Source organism: Gossypium hirsutum, chromosome D04 (genome assembly GCF_007990345.1).
Source record: "Gossypium hirsutum isolate 1008001.06 chromosome D04, Gossypium_hirsutum_v2.1, whole genome shotgun sequence".
In the NCBI taxonomy this organism is placed as follows: domain Eukaryota; kingdom Viridiplantae; phylum Streptophyta; class Magnoliopsida; order Malvales; family Malvaceae; genus Gossypium; species Gossypium hirsutum.
Window position 1 is genome coordinate 12,888,560 of NC_053440.1, and position 22,736 is coordinate 12,911,295.

A 22,736-nucleotide genomic window follows, 5' to 3' on the forward strand; every position below is an offset into this window, starting at 1 on the left:
CTCAATTGGATATTTAAATTATCAAAATACATCAAAAAATCCCTTTGACCATTAACATGTTATGGTTGACTATTAAAATTAACAACACCCGTTATTTTTTTCTTTTCCAATTATCTCTATCATGTGTCACGTCGTGATTGATGTGTAGAAAATAAAAAAAATTAAATTTAAAGTTATTATCTTCACTATATGTCACGTGTCACGCCGTTATTGTGATACGTGGAAAACGATAAAAAATTATTTAAAAAGCTATAAAAGAAGGTAATAAAAATTACCTTGGTTATAAGGACAGCGGCGGCAGCAGCATTACCAGCATTGTGTAGAATTAATCACCAACAACCAAACGATAGCGACGAAGTCTTGCGAATCCAGCGGCTTCCCGTCACCGTTGGCTAAAGCAATGGCCATGATTGCAGCAGCTTCCATAACCCATGGCCATGACAAGGGATTCCACATGAACCCCCAAAACTTGAGAATTTTGTTCATTTTTAAAACATAATTTTAACATCTATTATGATTCGGACGTAATTAATATCGAAATTAAATCCGTGCGAAAGACCTTTTTCTCTTCGAGCTTGTGGGGGCAGAAAATCTGAAGCCTGTTGGCACCCTCGTCCGAGCTTAATCCTTCTCTGGTACATTTCAGCCGTTCAAACACTTCCTCGATGGGGATTTTTTTTCCTATAAACAAAGTATATTCCACGGCATTTAAATGAAAATTTATTAATACTTTTTTCTCAAATTTTGACATTAATAAATTCATTCCATCATTCATAATATATTTTCATAAAAAAGGGAATTTTTTATTTTTTTAAAAAAATTGGTAAAAATGTTTTTCTATTTTCTAAATAATTTTTAAAATTTTCAAATAAAATTTAATTTTTTTTACATTTTTTATATATTTTTTATTTTAATAATTTTTAACATTTTCCGTCATGTGTCACAACCTGTGATACATGATGGAAATAACTGAAAAAAGAAAGAAAAAAAAAACAAAGAAAAGAGTATTGTTAACTTTTAAGGGTCAACTATTAATTTTAACAGCTAAAAAATCTTTTTAATGCTTTGACAATTCAAATATTCAATTAAATGTAAAAAATAAAATCTTAGTTACTATTTTTTTTAAAGTTGAAGAACTTTTACCTACTTAAACCTTAAATAATTATATAACACATCACAGTTTTAATATTATACACATATGGCAATATTAAGTCATGTATCAAGGAGATTTCCCTTTTTTTTTTCCTATCCAAAAACGTTTTTCTTATCGGCTAAATCTGAAAAACAAATGTTGATCTCAAAAAATATTTAGGTAAATGTAACATTTTTTTTGGGTATATAGAGAAATAGACTAATTTTAGAGAAAGAAATAGAAAACGCATCTTATAGGGCGTATTTTTTGATTTTTTAATATATTAGCTTTTTTGGTTAGATGTTTAAATGTTAGTAATTTTGTCTTTTAAGTCTCGAGTTCAATTCCTCTCTTACCTACATTTTTTTTATGTTGTTTTGAGCTTTACTTTTATTTTTAATTATTATTTTTAACATGTTAGCTTTATTTGTTAGATGATTAAATAATAGTAATTTTATCCTTGAGTTCTAGGGTCGATTCCTCTTCTAAGCTCATTTCTTCTAAGCTCATTTGTATTTTCTATTTCATATTGTTTCAATTTTTTAAAATTAATATTTTTAATTAATAAATATATATTTTTTAAGTTCTTTATATTTTAAATTCATTTTTAATTAATAACGCTTTTATTTATAAATTAAAAAATCATTTTCAATTATATAATAATATATATTATGAAATTGATATTTAACATTATATTAAATATATTTTATTTTTTTAAAAATCAACTAATTTTTTTTATATATTTTTATTTTTATTTTTATATAATATTTATATGTCAAATATTTATTTTCTCCACCTATATTGTGGGTAGGGTGAATTCTAATATTATAAAATCAAATAATTATTTCAAATATCATTATTATTTTTATAAGTAAAATATTTCAAATTTCAGTGCTTTTTCATTTATATTGTGGATATGATATTTCAAATATTTTTATATGTTCAATTAATTATTTCAAATACACATACAAAAATATATAATACTAAAATTTACTACACATGATATGAATTGAAAAATAAATATTACATATAAAAATTATATTTACTAAAAATAATGATTTTCGGCCATAATTATTTGATTTTATAAATAAAATAGTTATTAATTAAAAAGATGAATTAAAAATAAAAAAAATTGAAAACAATATATTTATTAATTAAAAAAATTAATTAAAAATAATTTTAAAAAAAAAAGCTTAAAACAACATGAAATAAAAAATACAATTATACTTAGTAGAGGAATCAAATCAAAGACTCAATGATAAAATGACTATTATATAATCATCTAACCAAAGAAGCTAATGTCTTAAAAATAGTAATTAAAAATAAAAGTAAAGATTGAAATAACATGAAATAAAAATACAAATATAAGTAAGAAAGAAATTAAAGACAAAATCACTAACATTTAACAATCTAACAAAAAGAACCACAAAATACATCCTATGAGACGAGTTTTCAACAGGAAAGACTTCATGCAGTATACATTTTTTGTTTCTCTCTACAAAATTAATCTATTTTTTTTTTTCAAATTTAGCCGTTGTCTTTATTAATTTGATGTTTTCTAGGCGGAGAAGTCAACAAAATATTACTGATCATAAATAAATACATGTGAAAGTCATTAAACAGAATTCCTGTCTTTTCTTTTTGGTTCATTAAACCAAAATTCGTCTGCACCTTGGTCAAATAATTTGAATGGGAATTAACTTTGGCACGTTTTCAATTCCTCTATAATTAAATGTTACATAAATAATGTGTAACATTATATATAAGAAATTAATTTAATTTTTAAAAATGTAACATCACATTACACATGATATACATAAATAATTATTTTTATTTAATATAAAAATATAATTGAATGTGAACTCAAGTTTGAGTTGATATTAATTTTATTAAAAACCCAAAAATGTAATAATTATATTGGGTAGAACAGTTGTTTTCAAAAGTGAGGAGGAATGCATAAATTCAAAAAAGGGCAAGAGTTGTTCAAATTCGCTTTTCTTTTGAGGAAGAAAATAAGGCTACTATTGGGATGGTGGGGGCATGTCTGAGCGGCAGCAATGTGAATTTAGGCAGAGTTTACAACTATTTTTGTTTAGGTACATAATAATGGAGGGCAGCTATGAGGACGACTCATAAAAGATTTGGTCCAATTTAGTAGTCACCTATGGGCTTCTAATGCCTAATTTCTTATCTATAATGGGCCAAATGAGAAATAAGGAAAGTGTGGCAGCTACAAATAACGATTCTGAATTTATATCCAATTTTCTAACATCCCAAAGAGATTCTCTTTTAAAAATTCACACCTACTAATTTCAAAGATAAAACAATCCTAAGATCATAGAATTTCTTCTTTCAGATAAACTTTTATAGTCTGATTTTTAGTGATTTTGTTAATTTAGTTGCTCTAATTAGGATAGTTGTTCAAATTGGTCATTGTTGTTAAAAATTCTATCCACTAACAGATTATTGATGATATTTTTTACTTTTGACTAAAGCTAGGGACCTCCCTATAATTAATCTAAAATATATATATTTTTATTTGCAACATAAATATTTCAATTATGACATCACCAACTTTTAAATCCTCTTTAAAAATAATAATCCGAACAACAATAATAAATCATGATCATGATCCAACTCTCTTCAATCAACCCACCTGTCTAACATAACACCACCTCCCTGTAGAATGGCTACCCATGAGATGAATATAAGCATTTCGCAGTTTGGGTAAAATTTTGAGGGTGACCGCATGGGGAGGTGAGAAGAACTTTATTTCAATAATTGTATATTTGGTGAACAATCATTGAGTCAAAGTGTTATGTCCTGAATTTACAGTAATGGTTAGGATTTTCTCACTAAATTTTAAAACTAGGGAAAGTGGTGAAAGGCCTAACACCTTAGCTAAGGTTAAAGTAGCTGAGGAATTGCATTTTTGGAGAACTTGATCAATGAATTCTTACTTAGATTGTATGCTTATTTGTTTATGTGTTTTTAGTTAGCACTTAAATTAAATTGATAGTAATAGGGAGATTTAATTGAATGGAATTTTAATTAGTGAACTTGTTTAAAAATAAGAATCATTGCCTTGGTTAATAATAAATATTAAGTCAAGTGTTATGATTTTAATGATCTTATTATTGACCTTATTTATGATGTTTAGTCATGGAAGCAAGATAAGTTTCAAAGTAAGTGAATTGTTAGACATTATTTATTTTAAATTGTCATTGTATTGGTTTCATTGAATAGTGTGAAAATAAAATGAATAAATTAAATTTAGTAAATATATTGTAAGCTAAGAAGAATGATTGATAAATTAATGAAAGTCATTTTAAATATTTGTAGACTAATCTCGTTAGATATAGTTGGCATGTTATAATGATTGTGTTTGCAAGGCTGCTTTATGCGCTTGAGAGTTACTATTGAGCGCTTTGCACTTAGAAATTTAGTTGCTTATCATTCGCACCTTGGACACACTAAAGTTACTATTATTGTTATCATTTGCGCTTTGCGTATATTAGTGTGTAAACTGGAACTGTATATCTAACCTTGACTTCCACTAGAATTTACACATGTCGAGAACCATCGAATTACCAGGTAAATATAAAATTGTGAATAGAAATTATAAGTTTATATGATTGTTGAAATATAAATCGAATCAAATGCTATGTGCATGACAGATTTAAAATGTTATTGCTTATATAAATATGTTATGCTCTGCAAGCTAAAATGAAGATTTGAGTCATGGTAAAGTTTTTAAGTGAAAAACCTACTAATGACTAATTGAAAATGCATTTTGAATCCAACTCCAAACTAATCAAAACTCTAAATTATTTAATTTGTATAAAGCATCAGAGTAATGAGCTAACATTGTTTCTAATTGTACTGAGTTATAGCTGACTAGATTGATTAGAGAATAAGATTATGCTACTAAATTGCACATTGTGCATATTGAAATTTTTTTTTTCCTTTCTTTTTTTAGTTTCAAAGTTGGTTCATAAAAAATCAACAATGACTCTTGTTTTATGGTTCGTTCGGAATAAATCATAAAAAGTTCATCTATTTAAGTTATGTTGGCTGTTTTTATAAAAATAATCCAAAATTGTTTTATTAATTAAGAAATGATCCGTTTTTTTTATTTTGTACGTAAATGACTTGAAATGAATAGTGAAAGTTGGTAGAGCCAAAGGAATTGGCGCCACCCACTTGCCACGTCATCCAATCATTAGTTGCTAGAATTAAAAAATTAATTTTTTTAGTGGAGCCAATTTATTTGGCGTGACATGTATAAATACCACTCCAATATCATTATTTCTGAATAATTTGGGGGCCAGAAAATAACTAATAGTGGTGGAGCCAAATAGATTGACACCACCACCTTTATTATGTCAGAATTTGTTTTAAAGTGATTTTTATTTTAATTTTAAAATTAAAATTAAAATTATTATTTTATTTGGTAGAGTCATAAAAATGACGTGACCACCATGCTTTCATTAATTATTGAGTTTTTTTTTAATTGTTTGTTAATAAAAAATAATTTTTTTTTATTTTGGTGGAGCCATTTTCTTTGGCGTGACCACTTTGATGGTGCCATTGAGAATGGCGTGACAATCATAAAAATGATTTTTTTTTGTAGAGACATTCTATTTGACTTGACCACATTAGTGGTGCTACATAGGTAGATTTTTCTTGACACTTTATAACAGTTGAACCGAAAAAGAAGAAAAGAGAGAAATTATTGTGTTTAGTAAGAAACCTTAGAAATTGTGGTGAAGATGAATAACTCAGTATTTTTGGTGTACGCTCTTTTTTATGGAGAAATTGTAGAAGGTGATGTTGGTTGTATATTTCAATGTCAACAAAGAGTAGGGTTGTGATTCAATAAATCTGTGAAGTTGGAAGAATGAAAAGAAAGATTAGTGCGAAAATAGCTATCCGTTGTGGAAGGGCAATGTCCAGATTATTTTACAAGTTTCCAATCTCTATCCGTGGAAATTTATGAAGATGCAACTGTTAGATGATGATGCCTTGGGCACTACGATAGAAATACGGTTGTCGACTGGGAATGAGAACCCCTAACTAGTTGAGTTATTTTTCTAGTTAGCCGATTTAGAGCCCATTGAGAATGTCAGTCCAATAAGTCAACATCGTAGGTTTGACTTTGATCTTAATGTCGGATGGACAAATCAGTTAAACTGTGGAGGACATTACAAAAGCCCAAAAATCTAATTTATGGTGGGAGTTCGTATAACAACCCTATCTTGGGTCCTCGTCTACAAATACATCCGGAGGTGATAGGTATCGATGCAAACGTCAAAGAAGGGTTCGATAATAATGAAGATTCTAATCACAACGTTGAAGATTTTAATGATCCTGATCTTGATGAGGTTCCGGATGATATCGATGATAAAGGCCCGGAGGAGGTTGAAGATGTGCATGCCCCTTCTTTCAAGAACTCGATTCGTGGCATTATTTTACGAAATAACCGTGAGACCCACATGTTGAGCGTAGATCTAGATGCAGCATATGAGTTCCCTAAGTACACCGATATAGACCCTACTCATAGATTGGCATCAAGTTCCCAGTTGGAAGAGTTGCTTGTTGGGCAACGATTCGACAACAAGCTAGACTGCATGTTTTCCATCAAACAGTACAACATGAAGATGTCGATTGATTACAAGGCCGCAAAGTCTATACTAACATTATATGTTGGGGAATGTTGGAGGGTTGATGAAGGGTGCGGCTGGTGGGTTCAAGATATATTTATACAGAAGACTCAATAATGGCAAATACGAAAATTAGAAGAGCACCATACATGCCATCACAGGTATGATGTAATACCACCGGAAACTAGATGCCAAAAGTATTTGCAACTGCTTCAAGCCACTAGCAAAAGATATGCCAACCATTTCTGTATCGGTCTTAATTCCGGATATGCAAGCTCGGTTCTAGTATAGTGTGTCATACAGGAAAGCATGGTGGGTGAAACAAATGGCCATAGAGTAGTTGTATGGTGATTGGGATTAGTCATACAATGAAATTCAAGGGTGGATTTCAACAATGTTGGAGTACGTGCTAGGTACTATCATGGGCTTGCAGACGTTGCCTTATAGAGGCTCGAATGGGAAACTTGAACTGGGGAAAAAAGTTTTTCACCAATTGTTCTGGACGTTTAATCCATGTGTTAGGGCCTTCTCTTATTGCAAACCGTTGGTGCAGGTTGATGTAAAGTGGCTTTATAGAAAATATATACAGATACTACTAATTGTGGTTGCACAAGATGGTAACCGAAATATACTACTGATTGTCTTTGTCATCGTAGAGTCAGAGAACTTCAAATTGTGGGAATTTTCCTTAGGAACTTGCGGAGGCATATTGTTAGGCAGGATAATATTTGTATTGTCTCTGATATATCCAAGGGTCTTCTTACTACGATTCGACGTTTCGAGGTTTCGTGGAGGTCCGTCTACTACATTCGCCACATCATTGTCAACTTCCACAATGAGCACAAGAACAAAGATTGGAGCAAACAAATCATGAACATGTGCAAAAATATAGTATTTGAAATTGTATTTGTAAATATTTTGAGTCCACTTACTAAAAGGAATGGTAACGTGTTTTATCGGAATACATACGCAGGGTACGAGTTGAAACCACACCAATTCAGGAATAGGCTAGTGAAGTTGGAGACTAATATGGTGGGGGGAAATCATTCTCTCAAATAATGGTTGGGTAGCATGGATTTATGGCAATAGACTTAATGTTTTAATGATGGGTATCGATATAGTCATATGAAAACCAACCTCGTTGAGGCGGTTAACTTTGTCTTGAAGTGTACACATCACTTGCTAATTTCATTAGCTTTTTCAGCTACATTTTATAGGCTGGCAACCTTGATACCAAAAATAGGGTTGAGGCAAATAAAATAGATGGAAGTTGGACACGTGTACGTCAAAGATGTTAAGAATACCATGAAAGACAACTCTTGGAGGGCAAGGTCGATGAATGTAGAACTATATTCCCGAAATTTGGAAACTTTTCACGTGACAGAGTGCATCAGTCGTCGCACGGGGATCCCGCCAAGGTCCTACGGAGTTGACCTCTGAAATAGGCGATACGAGTGCCAGAGGTTCCAGACACTTTAGTGCCCATGTGTGCATGTGGTTGCAGTGTGTGCAACATTCAATGCAAATGTCGAACAATATATTGACGATGTGTACACACTTTAACACACATTGCGTATTTGAGGAAATGGGTTCCTCATGCTACGAGATGTATCGACATGGGAAGTGCCTCCGTCTACATTCGAGATGTTGTCAAACAAGTCACTATGTAGGAAAGTTAAAGGTTGATCGAAGACGACGAGGATTTGTGGTGACATGGATGTTAGAGAAGAGTTTGAACCAAAGCGTTGCAACATATGTAGAACAGTCGACCAAAACCGAAGCTAGTGTAATCATCGGAATGTCCATATTGGCCAATCTTTACGGTCGAAAGGAAAATGAATGATGTACTTGTTGTTTTTTTATGGTCTTATGGAAATGAAATTTGTAATCATGCTTGATATTTTGAAAATGAAATTATTTTCTTTAGTATTAAGTTTTTATTTAAAATTGACTTATATTTTTAAATAATTGTAAACACATATGCAACTTTGAATACTTTAAAAAGATATTATAAGTTATATAAAAAAATAATAAGGTGCACGAATGTGGAATTAAAAATCAATTCAACAAATATGATATAACACTTCAAATTTACAAGTATAAAATTGGAATGAATCGGGAGTGGTATCGCCATTCGAGGTGTAGCGATTTACAGGCCTCTGTTGGTGGCGTGGTTGTTGGGGTGTATTGAACACATCAAGAAGGTCAGGCATCGGGTCGAATGTGGTCGGATGCAGGGTGGAGTACATAGTATCACCGATAGGTGTTGATCTAGACATATCAAACATCATTGGTGATTGCGGTTGTTCATAATTTGAACTACAACCGCCCATCTTCGGGTGATATGCGTTGCTTTGGGACCCTTCCCCCAAAGTGTCAACCCATTAGTTCGATGAAGTGTGTAGGTTCGGAGGTTGGACCTCCATATCGAGCTCCACCACAGGTTGATTCCCTCGTCTGTACCCGTAATCCAATACTATTATGAGTTCCCCACCATATAAAAAAGGGCGCCCTTTGGCCATGTACTAACGTATGTACTCCTCCAAAGGATTGAAGTCAAACATACAGGAGTGCATTTAAGGTCGCCTCTTGAACCGAATGTTCCATAGTGCTATATATAGCTAATGTTCCACGATCCAATCCGCTCCATTTTTTCCCCTTTTGGTCTTACCATGGACATCATCAAATCGTGGTGGAATGTTTAGCACAAATTGTTTGCACCCAAACTGTCGTATAACCCGATCGACATTGTACCACTCAATGGTTGAAAAGTTAAGAACCGGTGTATTGATGCACCACATATTGGCTTTGGCGTGAACCCACTATAGAATAAGGGTCACAACGTTTGGTACGGAATACAACATCTAGAGGAACTACACAGTATAATAGAATGGGTAAGTTAAACGAGTCAAGTAACATCTTGCAATTAAATAAGTTAAATTAATGTTACTTAATTAAAATTATATATATTACTTTGTCTCCGGCGGATGCCTCTATCATTTTGCAATACATTATAATGTCTTGCTCGTGCCAATACCTGGAGATGTGGCCCATCTGAAATCGGAACAAACACGTTAGCACATACACTACAAAATATTTTCCACACTTATGAGTCATTAAATGTTAACTATAATTTTTTCTTTACCTATTTACAAGTGGCCACATATATAGTTGGTGCCTAATGGACGCTAGAAATGACATCTTATACAACACCCAAGATTGCAACAATACCAAACAATTGGCCATGTTATGTGCCTTGTGATTTGTTACCCGACAAAGCTTTCGTACAATGTTGCCAACACTGCTGATCCCCAGCTGTAAGTACCAGCACAGGTGAAATCTCCAATAGAGGCAAGTACATTAAGTGGACCTTATTAGATGTTTCGTCCGGCATAAGTACCCCCTCTAGCAACTGCAAAACATAGGCTTGAGCAGTGCACTTCAACTCGTTCTTAGTGGCGATGCTCAATAAGTTCTTGAAATTCGCGCTCAACGATGAAAATTTCAAGGTCGTGAAGTTCTCTTCCTCATCACCAAAGGACTGTCCAAGCAAGTTGTTACATGCCACAGAAGGTTCCAACACTCTACTTCATCCCGTGACCACGTCACCATCAACTCGTAGCCCAAGTTGCATAGCGACGTCCTCCAATGTGATCGTGCACTCCCCGCACGAGATATGGAAAGTGTGGGTCTCCGGGTGTCATTGCTCAACCAAGGCGGATATTAGGTCTGCCCTTTGGTCAAACTTCTGGACCAATGCCATGTCTCCACATCCTGCCAACTGTAAGTAAGGCATGATCCGCTCGTTCGCACGGTACTTGGGAAAATGGATCCCCAACCTCAATACTCGGTACTCATCCTGTATGGTAAATTTTTTTTATAAAAAATGATAAATCAAATATCTAAAAAATTAAAATTTATGGTAAAATAAAAAATTAATATCTCAATTAAGTTTAACTTAATATATATTTTAGATGAAATATGCATTTTTAACTTATACAAATTTTAAGTATTTTTTCGTTTTTCAAAATTTACAGTTTCTAATTTTTTTTTGTTTTTCAAATTTTAAATATTGATGCAATTTCGATTATAAAATAAATTTTAATTAAAAATATATTTAAATTTGAATATTAAAATTTCATACCAAAATGTAACAAATAAATATAATATATTTAAATTATAGATAAATATTTTTCTAAAAAACAAGTTGAATTGGAAAAAGAAGAATTTTCAAAATAAAACCGAAGAAACTAATTTTAACATATATAAAATGCAGTATTATATTTAAATTATTAGGCATAACAAATTACAAAATATAAAACACTCAATCAAAATTCTTAAATGCTGAATCCAAAATTCAATCTAAGCCTAGTGAAGTAGGTAGTAAGATAATTAATCCAAAATTGTAAACATAATGATAATATCATCAATTAATGTCAATCATCAATTTAATACGAAATAGGTAGTAAAATAATGATAATAAATTGGGTAATAAAGTGTTAAAACATATCACACTTTATAAATAAATATCATATATAACATGCGAATAAATAATTTATGATTTAACAATTTTACTGTTTCGTTGACCCTCGATGCAGTGTGATCGACGTTTATTGGAGAAGACATTCCGATATTTACATATTTTTTACAAAATTTAACCACCACTTGATAAATTAAATTAAATTAAATATTACATCACAATAACTATTTTTAATATAATACACGCACATCAAAATATATAATTTACATACTTTAATCGTATTTATTAACTTCGAATTTCAAATAACATCAATTAAAACAAACACAACAAACTTAGATTAGAACTAATAAAAAAATAATTTAACTTCCCTCTCCTCTCCTCTTCTATTTGGAATTTTAGTTTTAAAATATGAGGACCAAACTAGAGGCCCACCCCGTTTTATATATAATAAGGAGCCGTGGAGTAGACCTGTCCATGGGCCGGTCCCAGAAAAAATTTTCGGCCCGCCTCTTAGGCTCGGGCCCGGCCCAGTCCGAAATATAGGCCTAAAATTTTACCCAAGCTCGGCTCGAAAAAAATATCATAAGCCCGAGGCCGGCCCGGCTTGGCCCATTTTTAAAATAAACATTAAAAAATTATTTTAAAAATAAAAAATAAAAAAAATTATTTTAAAAATAAAAAATAAAAATAAAAATATATATTTATTATATTCGGCCCGGGCCCGGGCCAAAAAAGTGGTGCCCGAGGCCCGGCCCGTTTTTTAAACGGGCCTCATTTTTTTGCCCAAGCCCATATTTCATGCCTATATTTTTACCCGAACCCTCCCATATTTCGGGCGGGCCGTCGGGTCTACCGTGGAGGGAGGCAGCCTCAAGTTAGGTAAGTGTTTTTTTTTAACGTTAAAAGTCAAGCCAGCCTCCAAATCTGTCACGTCACTGACGTTGCTGACACGATTGACATGATGTGACCGGTCAATCAACTTTCTTTATATTTATTTGTGGGTCTTCTCTTTTTTATTTTTTTAAAAAATACTCCAATATTTTTTATTTAATGCGTAAATACTCTTTTTCATTCTTTTTTTCAGTCAACTCCCTCTCTCACTTTTTTTTTTCTTTCTCATCTTTTCCCAAACTTTCTTTTTTTCTTTATCCTTTTTAGTTTCACCCCTTATATTTCTATTTTTTTAGTTATGCCCCTTATCAAACGGTTAATTTACATTGCAAAAACAATTCAAATGAAAATTATTTTACATTGCCAACGTTTCAAATAACTATTAATTTACATAATTCAAAAATTATATTTTACAAAATATAATTTTACATTGGCATCATTTCAAAATAATTTCACATAACTTACTTCAGAACGTGATTTACATTTTCCTACATTTAAAAAATGTTGAAATTTGAAACATAAAAATTAAAAAGTAACATAAACGACCAATTTTAATGACAACATGAGCAACTTTATCAATACTAATAAAACATAATTAAATGATGATTTCAATTTTGTTCAAGACCAAAAATATTGTGTCTACAAATTGAAAAATACCATGTTTAATCGCAGCATGAGCAAGTCGACCGAGCAAGTTTATCGGTGCTAATATTTTGTAGCTCGGACGCTACTAATATTGATAATTTCACCTATGCGGTTCGGTTTGGGATTCCAATGGACCTTCAAACATCTCGATAACCTAGAGAATCTCAAATAATCCGTTCGTTGGATGCATAACCAATTTGAACGCATTACCGAACAAATCATTGGCAACTGAGACCCCTATTTTTACTTGAAATATCACCGCATATGAAATTAAGGAATCAAATCTACACTCCCAAAAATTACCATTAAATTTACCGATGTCGAAGGTCCATCGAATTATAGTTAAATAAAACATACCTTCAAATTATAAAATTTTCTAATTAAACATAAACACAAAAATATAAAAATCAATCCTGATCTCCCTCCCCTTCATCCTCTGACTTAATAAATTTTTTAAAAAATTATTCACCTTAGACTGAACTGTCAATGGGGTATATATAGCCGTTTCGTCAAGCCATTTCGTTATGCCAAGGAGAATGATTCCACCAAAATAAAAAGTTCATTTTTTTACTAAAAAAATAATTTAAAAAAAAACTCAAAAGAAAATGGCAGTATGGTGGTCAGTGGTCCGCCATTCTCTATGGCTCCACCAACTAAAATAATAATTTTAGTTTTCAAATAAAAACTTTTAAAAAATTCTAACATAATAAATGTGGTGGCGCCAATCTATTTGGCTCCACCACTATTATCTATTTGGTGCCAGTTATGTTGTTTTACATTTCATTTGAATTTATAGCATCACACTGAGCACTCATACTTAGCACACAGTGGTTGTCTTTCATACATATGTGTAACATGTTGGAACTGAAGCTTGAAAGGCCGCATTGCCTCCTACAAGTCACGACTATCATATGTAACTTTTGTTTTATGGATTATTACTTACCCTTAGTGGCATATACATAAATGAATATAGGTATATGTCCTTTAGGTATTTTTGAGGTTTATATATGTATATATGTGTGTGTTTGCATGTGTGTTGTATGTGTATATATATATGCAAATACTTAGAAAGAAGTTATGACGAGAAACTGAAGAAGTCCCAAAATAGGCCCGACATCATGACGAGGAGCATCGTCTGGACGACGCCACAACTTTGAAATAGTAAAGCAGAGACGACGTTGCGACAAGGCAATATTCCACATCACGACATCACAACGTGTTTTCCTATTTGGAAGCCGCGTTTTAAACTTCAAGTAAGACTACTTTTTCGAGTTGGACTCTAATTATTCCAGTGATATTTTAGTATGATTAGAACTCTAATCTAAGCCTATTTAAAGAGTTCATTGTATCCCTGTTGTGAGACGCCAATCAGCAAGGGCTTTTCTTAAAGGCAACAAGATGTAGTCACATATGAGTTTTGGTGAGAGTTTTGTGGTATCTATGAAGAGAATTTTGTTCTCGAGTTAGGACTTTATTTTCGGGGTTCAGGATTGTACGTTTAGTTTTAGGTTTATTTTTCCATATTGTAATCTCTTTCGTTTACTCAGTCAGTGAAAAGTCGATACCTCATTTGCTCATGGTTTTTCCCTCTTTGAGGGATTTCCACGTAAAATATGTGTTTGTTCCTTTCCACTTTTACTATATCATTGTTTATACGGGTCGATCCCAACAAATTGGTATCAGAGTTTGGTTCAGCTTCCTTAGATCGACTCGTCGGTAACACAACAACGATCTTGAATATCGAGAAGTTTAACGTATCATACATTTCAGTTTATGATAGTTTTGGATAATTACGAAGGTAGCTGATGTGACCGAGGACAAGGGTGATGATTCGTTGATCTCCACATAATCTGGTTGAAAGTGGAGTCATCTCAGATGTCAGGCATGTACCTGATTTAGAGAAGAATCTAATCTATTTTTGGTCTTTAGGACTCAAATGCTTTGCAGAGTGTTTGAGGTAAGGTTGGTCACAGAGGGTTATAGTCAGGTGGAGAGAGTTGATTTTTTTCTTTTGTTTGGGTATTAGTGGCCCTTATTGCATTATACAACTTTGATTTGAAGATTAGGAGTCTTTCAGTTTACAAGTTCGAGCACTGCTTGAGCTTGTTTGGCATTTTGCAAAATTCGAGTTAGGCTTGTGAATTGGGCATGGAAAAGGAGGCATGATAAATACAAGGAAGGTGAAGATTTGTGGGGTGTGCCTCGTATTTATTAGACATTTTTCAAGCACTTAGAAAGACGTTTTGACGACCAACTGAAGAAGGCCCAAAATAGGCCCGATGTCACGACGAGGTGATATGCTATGTCACAACATCATGATGTGTTCTCCTATTTGGTAGCCGTGTTTTAGATTTTAAGTAGGTTTGCTTCTTCCAATTGGACTCTAATTATTCTGGGGATATTTTAGTATGATTAGAACTCTAATCTAAACTTATTTAAAGAAGTTATTATATCCCTATTTTGAGACGCCAATTAGTAAGGGCTTTTCTTGAGGGCGACAAGATGCAGTCGCATATGAGCTTTGGCGCGAGTTTCTTGGTATCTATGAAGATAATTTTGTTCCCGAGTTAGGACTTTGTTTTTGAGGTTTGGGATTTTACGTTTAGTACTTTTAGGTTTATTTTTCCATATTGTACTCTCTTTTATTTACTCATTTAGTGAAAAGTCGATACCTCATTTGCCTGTGATTTTTCCCTCTTTGAAGGTTTTCCATATAAAATAATTGTGTTCGTTCCTCTCCACTTTAACTATCTTATTGTTTATATGGATCGACCCCCAACAATATATATGATATGTCTTATGCTCTCTCCTAAATAGGAGTTGATGGTTGAATGCATTCTAGGTATAATTGATTTTGATTAATAGGTCTTTGTGTTTAGAGAATGAAATTTAAACTAACCGTTAAGCTTGTGTATTGTGATATGTAGGTTGGTTGGAGATTAAAAATTGATTTGGTAAAGCTTTAAATGGGCATTTAGGCTTAGACTATTAATCAACTAGTTAGAATGGTACCCAAACAAGAGTAAGGCTTTCTTACAAGTAAAGAAACCATAGATTGACCTAGCATGTGCAATTTTGCATCTAAGTTTTGATACCTAAGGTGATAATATCGAGACTCTCAGATTCAGTAGCCAAAATAAAAAAAAATGGGGAACTTCAGTTTTGAGACTCATCAACTAAGTTTCGATACCTATAATGCTAGTCTTTATATTCTCTCTTTAAAGTATTGATATTTCATAGATTCAACCTTTAAGAATAGATAACTCAAATAACGGGCTTAGAAACACCGAGTAACACCATAAGCCGACTTTATGTGAGAGGGTTGATTAATAAAACTCATATACAATCATCGACCATCGACCAAATTGCTAGAAATGTCTACGAATATCAAATGTAGCGTCGTTTGATAGAGACCGTTACAAGCTTGGATTAAGAGTATTACACGAAAACATAAATAGAGAAATAGGTACACATACAGAACGCTATATCCTGATAATTGGGGAAGTGTGGATATCTCGATCTTATCATAGAGAAAGCATAAAAAAAAAATCTTATCATTAGAACTATCCCCTTTTACATAAATTAACACATACTACAAGACCCTATCTAGATATAATCTTATTTTATCCACGTCTATATATCCTTATAATATATTAATAAAATAAATAATAACAAAAATATTTCAAAAACTAAAATTCTTCAATTTTTTCTTTCACTGTCAAAAGCTTATCAACCCTAAACCTATAAAATAAATAAAAGAATCCAATTCCATCACACATTTTTAATCGTAAAATCCACATATTCATGCACACAAAATCCCTATAAATACCCCACAGTTCTGAAAACTCAAAACCCAAAAGAAAGTATAAAAACCCAGACATTAAAAACCAAAACAATGCCTTCTTCTCCTTTGATTCATGTCTCAAAATCAACCATTTTCCCAGACCGAAAATCAAATTTAGGAGATCTCAAACTCTCTGTTTCAGATCTCCCAATGTTGTCTTGCCATTACATTCAAAAAGGTTGTCTCTTCCCTCGCCCTTCAATTCCCATCCACTTACTCCTTTCCCTTCTCAAACAATCCCTCTCCAAAACGCTGTCATTTTTCCCTCCCCTCGCCGGTCGTCTTTACACCGACCCCAACGGTTCCATCTACATAGCTTGCAACGATGCTGGCGTTGAGTTCCATCACTCCACATGCGCCACCTCGTTCATTCGTGATGTCATTGCTCCTGTTTATGTCCCCGAGCTGGTTAACGAGTTTTTCTCCTTCGACAAAACCGTTAGTTATCAGGGGCATTTTAAACCAATCATGGCCATCCAGTTTACTGAGCTCCCCGACGGAGTCTTCATCGGATGTTCCATTAACCATGCGGTGACCGACGGCACGTCCTTTTGGAATTTCTTCAACACTTACGCTGAAATTTGCAGAAAAATTAGTAACAACGATCCCAGTATTGAAAAAATCTCAAGGCAGCCGGAATTTTCACGGGACTCGGTTTTGATTTCATCGGCGATTTTAAAAGTTCCGAAAGGTGGACCCAAAGTTACGTTTAACGTCAACGAGCCGTTACGGGAGAGAATCTTCAGTTTCTGCAGAGAAGCCATTTTGGAACTCAAAGCTAAAGTTAACAGCAACAACAAAGATAAGCTTCTTGTTAACGAAGACTTCAACGCCTTTGAAAAATGCTATTTCGATAAGAGCGTAAACTTGAATGGGATTTTTGAAAATTGGTTGTTTAAATCATCCAACATTGCGAATACGGCGGAGATTTCGTCATTCCAATCACTTTCCGCTCTTCTCTGGCGAGCGGTGACACGTGCGAGGAAGCTTCCGGTTTCCAAAACGACGACGTTCAGGACGGCGGTGAATTGTCGTCATCGGCTGAACCCAAAGCTGGATCCTTCATATTTCGGGAACGCGATTCAAAGCATTCCAACTTACGCAGTAGCACGTGACGTGACGTCACGTGACTTGCGTTGGTGCGCCGAGAGATTAAACGAAAGCGTGGAAGCTCACAAGGACGAAAGGGTGCGTGGTTACTTGAAGGAGTGGGAGAAGGACCCGCGGTGTTTCCCGTTGGGGAACTTTGACGAAACGTCGATGACGATGGGGAGTTCACCGAGGTTTCCAATGTACGAAAATGATTTTGGATGGGGACGGCCATTGGCGATTAGGAGTGGTGGCGCCAATAAATTTGATGGGAAGATCTCCGCTTTTCCTGGGCGGGAAGGGATGGGAGGCGTTGATCTAGAGGTAGTTTTGGCGCCGGAAACAATGGCAGCTATTGAGTCCGATCCCGAGTTCATGCAATATGTAATGAATTAAAATCACGGGGGTTTTTAATGCTGTAGCTGCGTTTTAACAAATATATCTATATTTAATTTATACCACAAAGAATCCATTTATATTAATATTAAGTTACAATTTTTGCAAGATTTCAGGACTAAGGTTGACTAACTCCGACATTCTACATTTCTTTTCCCTCTTTTTTTTAAACTGACAAAAATAAAAATAAAATACTTGTGGTGTATTTAACTATTGAAAGTTGTGTACTACGCAATCAGAATACGAAATCTTCAACAATGATGTGTTGTATAAAAATGTATAATAAATGGATGGCGAACTCTCTCACTGACTACGGCGGATCTCACAGACCAATCAAGCTTTATTTGGGAGTCAAAGCTTTGGATTAGGTTTATATGTTTTTGTGTGCATTTTAAAAATAAAATGACCATAATGGTTCAGTAATAAGATGTCTAACCTTGGGTCTCATGTTTGAAATCTTGTGTATGAGTAGTGAAGTTTGTTCGTTTATTGTTAATCTGAGAAAATACTTTTGTTTATTTTGTTGTATTAACTATTTATAAATTTAATATATAATAATAATTAAATATTATTAATTTATTTCCTAAAACCCTCTCACATTTCCCCACGCCGGTAACGTCACGTCCCTTTTTCCCATTTGTTCTTTCAGTTTCAATTTTGGCCATTTGGGGCTATTGTAGCTTCTTCTTTTTATTTTATTTTTATTTTTGTTTTTTCTTTCTTTTGGTTTTAGTTTCTCATCTTTGTTTCTTTATGTTCATATTTGTATTGCTTACAGTGCTCATAAATTGAGCAATCCCACGTCATTTCCTCTTTGCCAAACTCGTTGTCTGTCGTCATTCTCTATGGGGGGGAGTTTATCTTCCTTTTTGTATTTTCTATCAATTGGATGCAAGTAGTATAAGAGTAAGTTTGTTTTGTGTGTTGATTTGTTTCCTATTAGTTTATCTTTGTTGTTTTGATCGGTTTTTCCTCATCGGGTTACCATATTTGTGTAATCAAGTTTCAAATCGATTCTAAGAAGGTGCTTTCACTACACCAAAACAGGCTTTTAGCGGCGCTTTTTTAGGGCTATAACGGCGTTTTTTAGCGCCGCAAATACTTTTAGTGGCGGCGCTTAGCGAAGTGCCGCAAAGAATGCCGCTAATGACTGCGTCAGTAACTTTAGCGGCGCTTTTTATAATAAACGCCGCTAAAGATCAAGACCTTTAGCGGCGTTTTCTTTACAACGCCGCTATAGACCATGGTTTTTAGCGGCGCTTACCCCTGAAACGCCGCTATAGACCATGGCCTTTAGCGGCGCATACCAAACAAACGCCGCTATAGACCATGGTCTTTAGCGGCGCTTATCCAACAAACGCCACTATAGACCATGGTCTTTTGCGCCGCTTACCCAACAAACGCTGCTATAGACCATGCTCTATAGCGGCGCTTAGACAAGAGACGCCGCTATAGACCATGGTCTTTAACGGCGCTTACGCAAGAAACGCCGCTATAGACCATGGTCTTTAGCGGCGCTTACCCAACAAACGCTGCTATAGACCGTGGTCTTTAGCAGCGCTTATCCAATAAACGCCGCTAAAGATAATGACCTTTAGCGGCGCTTACCGTGAAAAACACCGCTATAGACCATGGTCTTTAGCGGTGCTTTTAGAAAAACGCCACTAGTTTTGGCAGATTTGAAATTTTTTTTATTTTCAGCCCTCCTGTAAAAACAAATCAGAAGAAACCAAATCTAAACCAACCGAAAGTAATAAATCTATATAATATTTAAAATAAATGTCAATAAATAAAATAAAATTCGTATTATTCTTACAAAAATTGTAAAAGTTAAAATGATAATACCAAAGTCAAAATTGAAGTATATTTACACGATAGTTTAAGACGACGGCGGTTGCGACTGCTGAAACATCTTCATCATATTCTGAAGCTGCTGCTGGAGTTCATCGAACTTTTTAAGTTGTTCTGCTTCCCTCGCTGCAGCCTCTGCTTCTCTCGCTGTCGCATCTGCTTTAAGCTGCTGCTGGAGTTCTTCATACTTTCGTTGAACCTCAGCTTCTCTCGTTGCTGCCTCTGCTTCTCTCGCTGCCGCATCTGCTTTAAGTTGTAGCTGGAGTTCTTCATATCTTTTTTGAACCTCAGCTTCTCTCGATGTTGCCTCCGCTTTAAGTTGTGTAATTTGCTCACTTGTTGTCGCTTGCATCTGAGCTATCTGGTCTCTTAACCTCTGAACTTCAGCTTGAGCCTGACTCCCCGAATGCATGTATTGTTGCGAGCTGGATCCAAAATATTGGGATGGGTTAACAAAAGATCCTTGAAATCGAACCCGACCATACCTTTCAGGACCCAAAACTTCAGTGATAATCTGGTTATCAATGTCGTCAATATGAACAGAACTATCACTGGAAGCAATCGCTTCGTACTCCGCCTTTTTATCCTTCAGTTTTTCCTAAAAAATAAATCACATGTTAAGAACGCAATATATATTAAAAAAACAAATGCAACATAACTTAACAATATTTGCATTACAAGAAATGAAATAAACCATTAGAAAATAAACAGTGTAAATAATTAAAACAAGTCAAATTGTATTAAGCAAACGTACCATAATTTCTGCAGCTTCAGGAGTCATAGGGTTTCCATCTTTCTTCCTATGTGTAATGTCAAAAAGTTGAAGGCGTCCAACTTTTTGACCCGACAACACTTCCTACAATACAATAGTAAAAATATTATTTGATAGAAAGTAATAAATATCTATCTGTATTAAAAAATTCAAAATACCTCGGCCTGAGCTACACACGCAAAACTTCTCGACCCAGCTGTGTGCGTGAATTTTTGTTTCTGCCTACTACTTGTTCCAACTCGTTCACGATCCTATGTTATGAAATTATTATTACGTTAATTAGTAAATACTATAAACCAAAATAATTACAAGATTTTTGTAGTAACACATACCTCTTCTTTCTTCGAAGTCCAAAATCTAACGACCTCTTCCCACTGGTACCTCTGCATTCCCGGTGGGACATTTTGTAATTTCTCGTCGAGTGTTGTTTTTGTCTTAAAATAGTCTTTCTTTAAAGTGCTCTTATGGTCTCTCCATCTTTTTCCCAATGCCTTCTTTACATAAGCATCGAAGACCTCTAGAGCAAATCTCGCCTACAAAAAACACAACTTAAGAAAGTAAATGTAAACGAAACTTAAACTCAAGTATTATAAATGACATACACGTTTTGTTACCTTAATGTTATCGAGAGCTTGGTTCTTGTTACTCTCGGGCACTTTATGCCATGACTCGAAGTTAATTGGCAACATATTTGCATTCCGTGCTAGAATGCCCATGTATCCTACTAAAAGGCGAGCTTCTGATCCAACAGGCTGACCAAAGCTATTACTGGATACTTGGACACGCTCGACTGAATCTAGATCGTATAAATCCCTCATCAGCGTACGTCCGTGAACTCTCAGCGTCCCAGCAGTTTCAGCTTGAAAATAAAAGTATTGTAATATAAAAAATTTAAAAAATAAAATAAATAATAAGTCAACACACATGTAAGTTAAATGTTAAATTACTTTGAGCTTCTATAGGTTCCTCAAGTGTAACCAGAACATTCAAAGATCTAATAGCAGTTTGTTGTTCAGTGCTGTTTGTTTCGGTCGAGTTTGGAGTACCTTGAACAATGCGGTGCGCTCGCACGGGTCTTCTAGGCATTTTATCTACAATACAAATAAATTAGTTGAAAACTTAATATACAATTACAACAACAATATGTTTAAAATAGTTGAAACATATAATAAGACCAATATTATGATATGATATTACATATAATTAAATAATCGTAAAAGCTTACTATATTATAATCCATAAATATCTTCATCCGTATCCTGGCAGACCCATTGACTGTGTGTACTAGTACTAGGGATGTTTTAGTTTAAGTTTTGTTCTGGAAATGACAAAGTTTGTGTTCTGTCGTCAATGCCATCTCTACTTCCACTGCCCATGTCAAAGAAGTCCCTAGGGATGTTACGGAGTACAGCGTACCAACCCTCATGAATTGGATCTTTTGAGTAAAAAACTTGTTTGACTTGAGAAGAAAATACATACGGCTCATCAATCAATTGTTGTCCTGTATGAATCAATCGAGTGAAGTTCACCATTGTGAAACCAAATTGATCTTGCTTAATTCCACGACCAGTATTAATATCGGCCTAATTACCTCGAAATAAGACAACTTTCCATTTTCTGTAGTAATCCAACTCAATTATATCAGTAAGAAGTCTGAAATATTCTACATTTCCCTTGACAGCATTGTTGTCCCTAGCACTAGCATAACTAGTAATTGAGGAATTAACAACTATTCCACAATTTTGCGTTCTCCTCAATCTCTCGCGATATTTTGTATGAAATCTGAATCTGTTTATGAGAAACGCACTATATCTTTTAACCACCTGATTTGGACCTTGAGAAAGCCATTTAACTTCGTCGGTCACGTTCTTCCCACTCCAACCTATTGTATAAAAAGTCAACTGAGTAATTAAAAATGTTATGAGACAAGATTATAATTATATGTTGATGAAAGCTACAATTGCATACCGTTT

General features: G+C 33.9%; 2 protein-coding genes across 2 annotated transcripts; one reads left to right on the plus strand and one right to left on the minus strand.

The window, feature by feature from the left end:
* Window positions 1–16,581: 16,581 nt before the first annotated feature.
* Window positions 16,582–18,520, plus strand: LOC107955162 (uncharacterized acetyltransferase At3g50280). Its single transcript, XM_016890890.2, has one exon. The coding sequence runs from the start codon at window positions 16,707–16,709 to the stop codon at window positions 18,138–18,140; it is 1,434 nt and encodes a 477-aa protein (XP_016746379.2). The 5' UTR covers window positions 16,582–16,706; the 3' UTR covers window positions 18,141–18,520.
* A 2,548-nt stretch (window positions 18,521–21,068) lies between these two features.
* On the minus strand, window positions 21,069–21,849 carry LOC121216085 (uncharacterized). Its single transcript, XM_041091383.1, has 3 exons — window positions 21,711–21,849; window positions 21,378–21,622; window positions 21,069–21,296 (listed from the first exon to the last, which is right to left on the minus strand). Exons 1-3 carry the CDS (start codon window positions 21,847–21,849, stop codon window positions 21,069–21,071), a joined length of 612 nt encoding a protein of 203 aa, XP_040947317.1.
* Window positions 21,850–22,736: the final 887 nt, after the last annotated feature.

Coding starts and splice junctions, on each gene's coding strand:
- LOC107955162 (XM_016890890.2), top strand. CDS start 16,707: ATGCCTTCTTCTCCTTTGATTCATGTCTCAAAATCAACCATTTTCCCA.
- LOC121216085 (XM_041091383.1), bottom strand. CDS start 21,849: ATGCCTAGAAGACCCGTGCGAGCGCACCGCATTGTTCAAGGTACTCCA. Junction 21,623..21,710: donor GGAACCTATAGAAGCTCAAA/GTAATTTAACAT, acceptor TTTATTTTCAAG/CTGAAACTGCTGGGACGCTG. Junction 21,297..21,377: donor AAGCTCTCGATAACATTAAG/GTAACAAAACGT, acceptor TGTTTTTTGTAG/GCGAGATTTGCTCTAGAGGT.